The sequence below is a fragment of the Xenopus laevis genome, chromosome 6S (assembly GCF_017654675.1).
Source record: "Xenopus laevis strain J_2021 chromosome 6S, Xenopus_laevis_v10.1, whole genome shotgun sequence".
Lineage (NCBI taxonomy): Eukaryota > Metazoa > Chordata > Amphibia > Anura > Pipidae > Xenopus > Xenopus laevis.
Window position 1 is genome coordinate 115,068,750 of NC_054382.1, and position 13,929 is coordinate 115,082,678.

General features: G+C 37.6%; 1 protein-coding gene across 1 annotated transcript in view; it reads left to right on the forward strand.

The window, feature by feature from the left end:
- Nucleotides 1–13,929, forward strand: part of stk3.S (serine/threonine kinase 3 S homeolog) — a 141,799-nt gene that overhangs the window by 16,350 nt on the left and 111,520 nt on the right. The window contains 4 exon segments of the mRNA NM_001091664.1: nucleotides 3,625–3,753; nucleotides 4,757–4,871; nucleotides 10,016–10,180; nucleotides 10,261–10,428. Of these exon segments, the coding sequence (NP_001085133.1) occupies nucleotides 3,625–3,753; nucleotides 4,757–4,871; nucleotides 10,016–10,180; nucleotides 10,261–10,428 (577 nt within the window).

The window sequence follows — 13,929 nt, forward strand, 5'->3', positions numbered from 1 at the left end:
TCCAGCCTACAATGATCACTCGCTCTTATTTATAGAGATAATGCTGCAGAAGTAATGGTAGATGTTTGGATCCAGTATACGCTCTTGATGACTGGCACAGTTAACTTATATAATTGTTTTTCCCCAAGGTGAACTAACTTTTCTAATTCATCATGAATTTTATGTTAACACTTTAGTAACGTTCTATATCTCTAAATACCTAAAAATAAAAAATACTATTGGGAAACAAATGAGAAATATTTTATTATCTGTAAAAAAACATAGGTGGAACCTGAGTGTACCAATATCTAATATGCATAATTTCTTTCATGCCAAAATGTAGGTTAACAGTTGCAGTAGTAGCAACTCCTGATAAATTGACCATTATGTGTATGTAGTTCATAGGAACTTAAATTCCAGTGGAGCATGGACTTATGTAAATGATGTATAATCTTTGTAAAATGCTCCGTAGTATGTCTGTACTGTTTATGTAAAGTATAGATCTTATAATAATTGCTCAGTTTTATAGATTAAACACCCACAAATGTAATGGAAACTCCGATCCTACCTTTTGGAGCACTAGATTATTGCCCATTATTCCAACTTAAAGGAATTGTTCAGAGTAAAGATAAAAACTGGGTAAATAGACTGTGCAAAATAAAAAATATTTTCAATTTAGTTGGCCAAAAATGTAATGTATAAAGGCTGAGTGACTGGATGTCTATCATAATAGCCAGACTGCTACTTCCTCATACCTCCCAACATTTTGAAAATAGAAAGTGACAAAAAGTTTTGACCACACCAATTTTATGGGAGGTTATTGAATGTTTGAACACATTTTTTTGGTTTTTCTGTTATAACAGTTTTGCTAATGGAAGGCAAATTGCCCTTTAAGCTGCAAGTCACAGTTTCCCCAAGAGACCTGCTTATCTTAAATTGTTACAGTTGATTCTTTGCTTATCGTAAATTGTATTTAAATGCCCTTGCCATGTATTCTGGGCTCTCTGACAAAAGCCAATGGAGTTTTAGAAACTTGTATCTTTTTCTGATTATTCAGTCCAGGAGATCAAAGAGAAAGTCTGGAAATTTCAGTAACAATCCGGATGCGGGCTGAGCTGTCAAAAACGGGACATTTCGGAGGTATGCTTCCTGCTTTGCAGCTCTCACAGGTTACCATATTGTAACCAATCGACTTGAGGGGGGCCATATGGGTCGTGACTGTTGCGTTTCAATCTGAGTTGAATGCTAAGGATCACTCGTAAACTCACTAAACCGATATGTCCCATGTGCTCCCCTTAATGTCGCTGACTAACTCAGAGTTAGAGAGCTAAAAAGCAGGAAGTTGTGTTCTATTCTGCTAGATGTGCAAAATAAAGCATGTTTCTAACATTATTAGTTAGCCAAAAATGTAATCAATATAATATAATTTGAGTGACTGGTTGTCTAACTATATTTTTTATTTTGCACATCTATTTACCCAGTTTTTATTTTTACACTGAACCGTTCCTTTAAAGGGAATCTGTCGTCATTTTAAATTTTTTTTTTTTTTTGCATTTTGTTGCCATTTGGCAAAACTCCAGAAAACATATTTTTAAAAAGTAGGTAGTTAAATTCAAAAATGGACAAACACCTCTGCACCAAAATGCATTTTTTTCTTTTTTTTTTAAAATTTAAACATTTTTTGAAATCTCAAAAAATTAACGATTATCATCAAAGCTTGCACTTGATAGCATCTTATCACCCACATGTCCTTAGGTACAATGAGTACTCTTTAATAATATGATTACCAGGAGTCTTCCTTACCTGGCTTAGAGACCCCAAAATGTAAATAGTGTATATGTATTTTTATGGTTGCCATTTTGGCCACTGCAAAACAAGCACATGGTATGCTTTTGTGTTTGATAAAAGCCCATAATAGTACATTGACCCCACAATTTTTATTTTTGAAAAGTGCACATTCTGTCATTCAAATAGATAAATGTATTTCTGCTCTAAACTACCAAGCTGCAGAGCTAAAATTCGTTTTATGAAATCTCCATAAATTGGAACAAAGCTTTGAGTTTATAACCTCTAATCACCAACGTGTACTTAGATACATGTCTCTGATTGGGTATGTTTACGTATATGATTGCTAAAAAATGGAGAGGTCACAAAATAAAATATTATACCAGTTCTACTTGTCATTCTGTGCAATTAATGTTTTATGGACACAAACAAGCAAACAACAAAGCTGCAATTTTCATAACTTCATTTCCTATATTTTCCTACCATAGACTTTTTTGGGACTGATTTTTACCCTAAGAAGTCTGTGGAGGATTTGGGGCCAGCAAAAAAAGAATTATGACGAATTATGACTTTTAATATCATAATTATGACTTTAAAAAGTCGGACTTATGACTTTTAAACTAATAATTAATCTTTTAATCTCATTATGACGTTTAATATCATAATTATGACATTTAATCTCATAATTATGATTTATAAACTCATAATTATAACTAAAAAAATCTAAAACTTTTAAAGTTATAATTATGAAATCAAAAATCATAATTTTGCCTTATTAAAGTCATAATTATGAGATTAAAAGTCATAATTATGAGGTTAAAAGTCATAATTCTGACTTTTTAAAGTCATAATTATGAGATTAAATTTCATAATTCATTTTTTTTTTTTTTTGCTGGCCCTAGTACTCTTCCCTAATAAAGAGCTGTCTGTCCAAGACTTTATGTGGAGGGCCATTACAATTACTGCTAAGTAACGTGTTTTGAGGAGGGATTATTACATAACAGTTGCATACAAAGATGTCTGTACAGATCTTCAACCTTATGTATTGGAAGGCCATATTTGTCCCACATGTCTCCACTTGGACAACTCTGATTTAGAGGAAAATGTCAAGAATGCTGCGAAAGGCAGGTTTTTATGATGTACGGAGGTTTAGTAACAATATCCTTTTTTTGGGAAGTCTCTTTACTTTCTCCAACTTTATTGCAAATTGCACAAACATTATAAAACATAGTATAATTATCTTTCTGTTTTATAAAAATTAACAGTTCTTCATTTGGGCTTTTTTTTTTGTCCTTTGCACATTCTGTTGTTTTTTCTTTTAAAGGAGAAGGAAAGGTTAAAACTAAGTAAGCCTTATCAGAAAGGTCTATCTAAATATACCAGTAAACCCCCAAAGTAGTGCTGCTCTGAGTCCCCTGTCAAAAGAAACACTGCATTTCTTTCCTTCTATTGTGTACACATGGGCTTCTGTATTAGACTTCCTGCCTTCATCTTAAACCTCATTGCCCTGGGCAAGAGCATGCTCAGTTTGCTTCTCTCCCCCCCCCCTCCCTTCTCTACTGTAATCTGAGCCCAGAGCTATAAGTGAGCAGGGACAGACTCAGGTAGGAAGTGATGTCACACCATGTTAATACTGCAGCTCCTATCCTAAACAAACAGAGAGTTTCTAGAGCTTTTTACTCAGGTATGGTAAAACATTCTACAGAATAAATATAGCATTCTATCTTGCACTATTGCAGATAATCTATTGGCAATAAAATCCCTCTGTAGCTTTCCCTCTCCTTTAAATCTAGTTTACAATTTCTTCTTGATTTTATTGTTGTGCCTCTAATAAAATTGTTTTGTTTCTTTTGTAAACAGCTCATATGGCAGCGTTTTTAAGGCCATACACAAAGAATCAGGGCAAGTTGTAGCAATCAAACAAGTTCCTGTTGAATCTGACCTTCAAGAAATTATTAAAGAAATTTCCATTATGCAGCAATGTGACAGGTAAGGAAGATTCATTTTGGTCTGTCAACAGTATTGTTAAACAACACTTTACCCTTTTAATTGTAATAGGCCTGCAAGGTCCATGTTACACTATTTTGATTATAGTTTGATTTCAATGGGAGGTGCATCCTTGGAAAGTAAATCCCTAACTAGAATATCATGTAAAAATTAGATAAACACAATAGGCTCGTTTTGCCTCCAGGAAATAATTTTTAAAAATTTGGATTATTTTGGTTAAAATGGGAGTCTATGGGAGACAGCCTTTACGTAATTCAGAGCTTTCTCGATGACCGGTTTTCAGATAACGGATCCCATACCTGTAGTAATAAATACATTTGTTCTGCCATAGGGGTTAAGGGCCAATATTTAGTATTAGTCTATTGAGAAATATCTGAAAATTTAAAGTAGATGGGAATCTTTGAGAAAGTAGATGGGAACGCAAATGTTGATGCACTGTTATAATAAAAGGGGTGAGCTAAACTGTGGACAATAACTGCAAGTATGCCATGTGTGCAGTTATTGATTACAAATTAGGGATGCACCGAATCCAGGATTCGGGCAGGATTCTGCCTTTTTCAGCAGGATTCGGATTTGGCCAAATCATTGTGCCCGGCCGAACCGAATCCTAATTTTCATATGCAAATAAGGGGCGTGTGGGAAATTGCGTGACTTTGTCACAAAACAAGGAAGTAAAAAATGTTTTCCCCTTCCATTAGGATTTGTTTCGGTATTCACCCGAATCTTTCGTGGGGGTTTCTGGGGTTCGGCCGAATCCAAAATAGTGTATTCGGTACATCCCTATTAAAAATCCACCAGTCTCTTTCCAGATGACAATAATGAATGAGTTTAGTTTCCATTGTGGTTCCTGTTAACTAAAATGAGTAGTGATCCGTGATCGTGAGCATTTCAGCAAGAACTGTCTTTCATAGAGCCCACACTTCTGCCTAAATGCTGTTTTAATTATTGTAAAATGACAACCTTATTTTCTCTTGTTTTTGTGCAGCCATTATGTTGTCAAGTATTATGGCAGCTACTTTAAAAACACTGACCTGTGGATAGTAATGGAGTATTGCGGAGCTGGCTCTGTATCTGACATTATACGCTTACGGAACAAAACGGTAAATATATAAAATCCTTCCTTCCCCAGAGTTTGCATTTATAATGCAGCCTTACCTTTTAATATCTTAGAGAATTGTATTTCTGTTGTACAGTAAAACCTCAATTTTACATCCTCTAAGTTTGTTTTCCCTTATTTTATATTGTTTTTTTTTTTTTTTGTGATACCACCTATATATTATGCATTATAAATCTCCCGGATTTTAAACCATTTTATTCTGGTCCCCTGAAAAACATAAAATGGGGGTTCTACTGTAATTAATCTTCTGTAGCAAGCACAGTGAACATACTTTTTTTGTTGTTGCTATAAATTGATTTATATATTCTATATGCCCGAAACCATAACTTCTGTGCTTCAGTAGCAAATAAACTGCCCATGTTGCCTACCATTTACTTTAGGGTCTAGAGCAAATGGGGTTACTGATTTCTGCCACCAGGGAAAACCCATTGGTGGTCCAAAATGCCCCATCTGCTGGAGCCCATATTCACTGCTTTCATCTATACCAGATTAAAATCCCTCTTGCTGATGTATAGAATGCAGTAACAGCTGGGCCTAAAAGACAAATTCTACTGCATTTCTGCTGTAGAGGGCTGAGAACCACTTATATTTGCAGTGTCCGTTAGTTTCAGTATACGCCAATAGGGCATGGCATTGGTGGTGTCAGGCTTTTCTCTGCCAGCTAAAATATGCTGCTTACCCCAAACTTGCCCCATATGACATTAACTTCAGATTTCCAGAATCAGAGTGTATAGTAAAGGCCATATAAAAGGCAGAGGTTACTGAAACCCCAAATACCTTATATACAGTGATTAGAAAATACATTATATACTGTTATTTGTACTGTGCCCTAACACACCAGTTACACCCCCTTACCCTATCAAAAAAAAAAAAAGCAGATCACCAAAAGGCAATCACAAGTTTCTGCATTCTTCAAGTCAAAATTATCTCAAAAAAAGGTCTCTACCTCTGCACGTGTGTCCTTGTGCTGAAAGATGCAATAAAAAAATACAAATACCTTGAAAAACTCTAAAAATTCGCGTTTTTCTTACCTTTAAAAATGTATTTATTTATTTTTAGTTTTTCGGACAATTTAGCCAAAAAAAAAAAAAAAAAATCTGAAGACCTCCTAAAAGTCTGAATTGTTTTAAAGTGGTCCAATAGGTTCAGCCCAGCTCCCTTTATCGATAGTCCCCGGACAGCTTTTACTTAAGGGAGTTTTGCATTACAAGTTTTCATAGTTTTTGATTGTTACAAAATGGGCTTCTAAGTGTATTATCAAGTGACCTTCCTACTTGTCCACCTTGTAATGATTAGCACTTTAATGGGGCTGACATGAGCTGCCCCTTCTCAGTACGCAGGTGATAAATGGACAAGTTAGACAAACTGTAGCTTCTCCACTAGGCTATGCGTGTTTTTGGCTGAATAGAATTGGACAGTGATATTGGACAAATTATACAATATCTGACACGTGGACAGATTGGGTGGATAGCCCTAAAGATGGCCTATGTATGCCACCTTAACTCTGTCTTTATGGTTGAACCAAATAGGCAAAACAATGGTGTCTTAAGCTCTAGCTGTGGTGATGTGCGGGCCAGCCAACTGCGGGTTGGGCAGGTTCAGTCCAAGTTATGCACACTGTCTGCAGGTCGTGGCTAGGTGTGCTGACCTTTCTGAGGAGGCTTCTTGTTCCAGCAGTGTTTATTTATGGGTGTGCACCTGCTCCACCCCCTTTTATGATGTCAGAGATGGCCGGGTTCGGCAAGAGCCCAGGCCCAGATTTGTGGCAAGGCCTAGGGCGGCATGCCGTCTGGCCGCATTCTTGTTTTTGTAGAAAGCACTGTGGACGCATTTGCGTGCATTCTCGCGAGAGCAGGTGGGCACGCTCGGAAGGGGAGGGAGTTTTACCCTCTGGCCTAGGGTAGGCCGATGTAGGGGGCCGATACAAGCTAGTGTAGGGGGCCGATACAAAAATCCGGCCCTGCATGGGCCTATAAATAGAAGTGTGATTTAAGATTCCGGTGCAGGTCTGGAGACGACTGGTAGTTATGTGCAGGTTTTAACCGACCCTAACTCACCCTCTCTCCACCCGCGCCTGCCCGCGATTTCCGGGTTCCTTTTATAGACCCGCCCCACCCAAAAGGGGCAGGGAGATAAGGCGCGCTTCTATAAGAAAAGGAAGCCGGCAGTGCAACCGGAGGTTCACCTTTTGAAATGGTGGAGACCAGGCGGGGGGGGGGGGGCATGACGTAGATGGGATTGTCGGTGACATCAAGGGGTGGGGCTACGACGCGGCGATTGGCTGATCGCCATGTCAATCCAGGGAATCTTGCCCGGTTTTCCTTATTTGGAAAACCGGGCAGGAAGTTTTGACCCAGCAGCCCTTCAAATTACAGGCTGTCAGGGTCAAAATCGGACAGCTGGCAACCCTACTCGTGGGTATTGGGCCCACCAGTACATCACTAGCGGGTGGGTTATGGTCAGTACAGGTTGAATCGACTTGCACATCACTACTATGTGGGTAGAGTGCCACACACTTGTATGAATTGGTCTTCATGGTACGCAGTTGGGGTATCAATTGGGTATAAAGGCAGACTAACCCAGTTTTTCCCAGTAATATGATAACAGCATGTAATTGCTAGAGGTATTCAGACTTTCTGAAGCATATACCAATGGATATTCAGTACAGCTGGAAAATGTGTGGAAAGTATTAAAGTAGAATGCACAATGTATGACTGGAGTGCCCACAATGTAACAGAACAGTTTGATTTGGTTTAAATGGAAAGTTCTGTGGAAATTGTATTTAGTAAGTTCTGCAATTATTTTATATCTAATCTTGAACAGAAATTGCTACTACTGGAAAATCCTAAATTGAATGTGGTAAAACATTAAGAAGTGAAAGTCAGTGCAGTCTGGGGAAAGAATGTTAATAGGTATAAGCCCTTCAATTTAACAAACCTCCTCTAATGCCCAAATAAATCTCAGATCTGCAGAGTCCTTTTCCTTGACCATATTGTTCCCTACAGCGTTTTGCATGGGGCTGATGTTAACAGTTTTATTTTCTTTGCCTCTGTGCTTCTGTCCCCTTTAATCTGTAGGTGAAACGCTACTTATTTTATTATGGCCGGATCTGCAATCATGTTAAACCTCAGAAACATCCATATTTGCTGATCAGATAGATAGCAGAAATTGTAGATTTTCCAGCTGCCGAGGAAAAACATCTGCAGTGACCGCAAGGCTTAGGAGTGCTTTCTTAAAGTGCTGTCCGACCCAACTTGTTACTTTGAAGTATAATGGCTGGGGCATCGTTTAACCCTTCAGTTTGTGGGGGAGCCTAAGTAAAGCCTTTCTTTTTTTGGTATATTGCCCCCTCTTGAGTTAAATGACAGTACTGCTTGATGAGCACATTATTATGCACCTTTGCAATCCTTCCAAAAAAGTGCAACTTGCTCAATCCCATATATACTGTGTGTGTGTGTGTGTGTGTGTGTGTATATGTATATGTATATACTCAACCCATTATCATTATATTAAGGACATTGAGACATTTTGTGCCTTAAGCTACTAAAAATACCTTAACCTCAAAACAGGGTTTGTTTGTCCATATATTGCAATATACTTTAGCTGGCCACTTACATCAAAGTCATCCCGGTATGGCCAGTCCTACACTCAACTTGCATCTGATTCATTAATAATTCAATTGCTTCATTATACATTTTACGCAGGGACTACGTTTTACCTGCAACTTACTTGCTGCTTTCAAAGTAAAACTCCCAAACTTGGTTGCCCTTTTATTGGCCACCAGTGGGATCACCTGACTACAACATGGAGCTGGTCACTGCTCCTGTATAAACTATAACAAACAATGGAAAGTTGTGCTCACCACAAATAGATAAATAAAAAAAAAAAAAAAAAAAAAATATATATATATATATATATATATATATATATATATATATATATATTTATATATTGCGGTTTCCTTCCAGTATCCAATATATTGTGCTTATCACAAGACCGTACTTTTGCTAATTATAATGATATCTCTCTCTTTCCAGTATATGAGCGAATTTTGGGAATAGATCCAGCTAATGCCATGCTTGGAGTTCTGCCAGGCTGGCCAGACTTTCTTGGCTGCATGGCCATGCCACATATTGGTTTCTAGTTATGGTTTTATAATATTACAAGGGGATATGGGTGGTTGAGCCCTGAGCTTAGGGACCCACTCACAATATACAGTACACATAGAATAGAAATGTCACAATATAAGGATGGTAAGTAATTAATACAGACAATTACTACATGTCAGCACAGAAACCAGTGCAATTAGGATCAGAATTTAATAATCTACCCATCTTATATTACAGGCCAACCTCATTTTTTGCTTGATAATTAGCGACGACCCCTAAGCTTAGCTTCTCAACAGCTGCTCAGAGCCCACTGAGCATGTGATTGTCACAGACACTTTCCAAGATGGTGACCCCCTGTGACAAGTGAAGTCCTGGATCATTGCTGCTATTGACAAGCTGAAACTTTAGGCTGGTGCCATAAGGTCATTTATATAAAATATGGCATGTTTAGCCATATTCATATTTAGGTTTTTTTTCTCCTTTAAGGAATGTAGTTGTCAGCCAGCTTGAGAATAAAGGATTCTTAGGCAACAAAGGAACTGCAAGAAGCTAGAGATAACCAAGCAATAATTATGCATCCAAAGCTTAATGTTTACAGTAGAAAAAAATCAGTGGTAAATTGGGAAACTTTATTACACCATTTTGGACTTTGCAGTTCATTGTGAAAGGCATTATGAAAGATTATTAGTTAATATCATATTGAGTGGCCTATCTGTTAGCTTGTTCATTATGGAGGCATAGTTTTCCTTTAAAATTGCTTGGCAGCAGCAATTGCCTTGGATTTGTTCTAGAAACAATACATGTAGAGGGTGTGGGGAAAAAATTAACATTTAAATAGGTATGCAAACACAGACATTAGGAATTCACCTTTCACTTTAGGTCAAGCTTAAGGGGTTGCCTCCGACATCTGTCACTTGGGAAAGGAAGATATTGCCGTAAAGCTTTTCTACCAATCAGGTGCTGAATGTTATCACTTGTTTCACATGAATAGATTCTAATCTGTTTTTCTCTAATTTAGTTAACAGAAGATGAAATTGCAACAATACTGCGATCAACATTAAAAGGGCTTGAATATTTACATTTTATGAGAAAGATCCACAGGGATATAAAAGCTGGAAATATCCTTCTGAACACTGAAGGTCATGCAAAACTTGCAGATTTTGGAGTTGCTGGCCAGCTGACGGTAAGTAACATTTCCAGGTATCTGTTTTTGGCCTTAAATATGAAGTATGCATCACAGATGTGCCTTTTGATGTATTCTAGGATACAATGGCAAAGCGCAATACTGTGATCGGAACACCTTTCTGGATGGCCCCTGAAGTAATACAAGAAATAGGCTACAATTGTGTTGCTGATATTTGGTCTCTTGGCATTACCTCTATAGAAATGGCAGAAGGAAAACCGCCGTATGCAGACATACATCCAATGAGGGTAAGGGCTTAATTTACAAAATTCAGGGGGGTTGTGGAAGCACTCTTAAGGCTAAATTAAAGTATATTTAAGTATAATGGAAGTGCTACTTACAATGCACTTCCCTGGTCCCCTGTCTCATAAGCAATTCAGTATAAATGCAAGTGCATGTGTTTACAAAACAGGGGTTTTTAGTTACAAAGTTATGATCATAAAGTTGAAAAGCCACCATACCACGTCAAGGTAAGGGCTTAATTTACCAAAAGTAATACAGCTTTTTGCATCAGCTTAGAATGCCTTTCTTTCATTATTCTCAGAAGGTTCATGGTATCAGTTGTTTTTTATTTATTTTTTTTACACTCTTGCTAAGCCCTCTCCTTTTACATTGATTGTATTTATTGGCTTTACCTTTATGTACGTTTTATAGTGTTTGAATGATAACCTGTTTTTTAAACTATTTGGTTGCTTAGGGCTAACCACCCTAGAAACTAGATACGTTTTGAAATCAGAACAGAAAATGAGTACTAGAAAAGCAGAAAACAATAATAAGAATGTTGCTAGGGTCCATGACCTCCAACATCTTGAGAGCATATATAGCTGATGGCTGGGAAGACAAGGAAGGTATTTCTAAATTACACAGTTTACACTGCAAATAATTCATTCTACCATCTGTCATTCCTAACTCAACAAGTATATATTTTTTAAGTTGTAATATTTGTGTGTTGGCAGCCATCTAAGGTCATTTTCGCCTGGTCATGTGCTTTCAGAAAGAGCTGGAACTGCTTTCTGGCAGGCTGTTGTTTCTCCTACTCAATGTAACTGAATATGTCTCAGTGGGACCTGGATTTTATTATTGTGTGCTGTTCTTAGATCTACCAGGGAGCTGTTATCTTGTGTTAGGGAGCTTCTATCTGATTACCTTGCCATTGTTCTGTTGTTAGGCTGATGGGGGGGGGGAGGGAGGAGCTGATATCACTCCAACTTGCAGTAAAGAGTGACTGAAGTTTATTAGAGCACAAGTCACATGACTGGGGGCACCTGGGAAACTGACAATATGTCTAGCCCCATTATAAAGTAGATGAATCAAGCGCACTGCTGAAAGTTACTTATGATGAATGCTTCAATCCTCTCGTAAAGGATGTACCAAAGTCAGTAATATCAGTAGAATAGAGGAGAGCACTAAAGTGCAGATTTACTGCTATGAAAGTTTTATTTAAGGACTGTTAAGCATGACATGTTTCAGGCTGTAGTGCCCTTTCTCAAGTGTAACCACAACAGATACAAAGTAGCCCCATGTCAGATTTCAAAATTAAATATAACAAATCCTGTTTGCTCTTTTGAGAACTGATTTCAGTGCAGAAGTCTGCTGGAGCAGCACTATTAACTCATGCTTTTAGACTCATGCTTTTACCATGACCGTATCGAAACACTAAATCTAAAGACCCTATCTCATACGTAACCTGGGGATTGTCTGTATACATACAGTATATGGCCTATACTGTGCAAGCTGATTCAGGAAGTCTGAAGTTAAAGGACCAGTGACATCAATTATTTAAAAAAAAAAAAGTGTTAGTATAGAACTAAAAAACCACAAAGACATATTAAACTTTTAAATAGCTAAGTCTTTATTAAAAAATAACTTACAGAAACTCTGCTTGCGCTCCTCTTCAGAAAAAGCGATCCTTCGTGCGACGCTCGATTTCTCCTCCCTTCTTTCCTTATAGGAGATAGCCAGGAAGGAGAAATCAAGCCCCGCATGATGGATTGTCGATGTGCCGCTTTTCTGAAGAGTAGCAGAAGCAGAGTTTCGGTAAGTTATTTCTTAATAAAGACTTAGCGATTTAAAAGTTTAATATGTCTTTGTTTTTTTTTTAGTTTTATACTAACTATTTATTTATTTATTTTTTAAATTGATGTTACTGATCCTTTAATGTCATATGGGGCAAACAACATATTTTAGCTGGCAGAGAAAAGCTCGACACCATCCAATGCCATTCCCTATTGGTGTATATTGAAACTGTCTCTTTGCTCTTTTGAGAAATGGATAAGTTGGAAAAGTTGTGTGGGAAAGCATAATAAAATGTCACGATCATATATTTAAATTGTGCAGGAAGCACTGGAATGCCTATAGTACCTCTTGGATACCAGGTATAGAAGCGATAGATGGTGCCTATAGTAATAGTGGGATAATAGTCTCTGGGAAGGGAGAGTGACTGTGGGATAGCAGGTATAGTAGGGAGAGATGGTATCTATAGTAACAGTGGGATAATAGTCTCTGGGAAGGGACTGTGACTGTGGGATAGCAGGTATAGTAGGGAGAGATGGTGCCTATAGTAACAGTGGGATAATAGTCTCTGGGAAGGGAGAGCGACTGTAGGATAGCAGGTATAGTAGGGAGAGATGGTGTCTATAGTAACAGTGGGATAATAGTCTCTGGGAAGGGACTGTGGCTGTGGGATAGCAGGTATAGTAGGGAGAGATGGTGCCTATAGTAACAGTGGGATAATAGTCTCTGGGAAGGGACTGTGACTGTGGGATAGCAGGTATAGTAGGGAGAGATGGTGCCTATAGTAACAGTGGGATAATAGTCTCTGGGAAGGGAGAGCGACTGTAGGATAGCAGGTATAGTAGGGAGAGATGGTGTCTATAGTAACAGTGGGATAATAGTCTCTGGGAAGGGACTGTGGCTGTGGGATAGCAGGTATAGTAGGGAGAGATGGTGCCTATAGTAACAGTGGGATAATAGTCTCTGGGAAGGGAGTGTAACTGTGGGATAGCAGGTATAGTAGGGAGAGATGGTGCCTATAGTAACAGTGGTTAATAGTCTCTGGGAAGGGACTGTGGCTGTGGGATAGCAGGTATAGTAGGGAGAACTGGTGCTTATAGTAGCAGTGGAATAACAATTGGCTTTTAATTTGCTGGCAACCATTTGGTTTAATAAAATATTTTATACAGCTATTTTATTGCTGTAATGATGCTACCACCCCAAGTCTATTCAGCTACTTCCTTATAAATTAAATTAAATTATGGAATGGGCTATTTATACTATTTGTAAAAAAAGAAATGGTATATTTTAGACTAATAAGATTTAAAAACTAAAAAAGGAAATTATTTTATATGATTGATATCCCATTTTAGGCACAGTGTATATTCATACATTAGTCATTCAGTTCCAAGTAAATCAGGTTTACGCTCTAGTGCATGCATTTTTATCTTAAAGCCACTTCATGCAGTGGTTGGAGTGAAGGTTAAAAATAAAACCAAGCTAAATAAATAAAAAAAATAAGGGCATTTTATTTTCCACCCCTCAACACTTGATATGTGACTTATGAATCAATCAGCAATTTTCTCATTGAGAGATGTGTAATAATTGTTCTTTATTTCCAGAGTAATACTATAAACTAAATGCAATCACCCACAGAACAGATGGAATCATTCAAACTGCTTAATTGCATTTAGTTGCACTGGTTATCTAGAAGTATAGGGATATTTTTCAGCTTAGCTTTTAGGATGTAATAACCA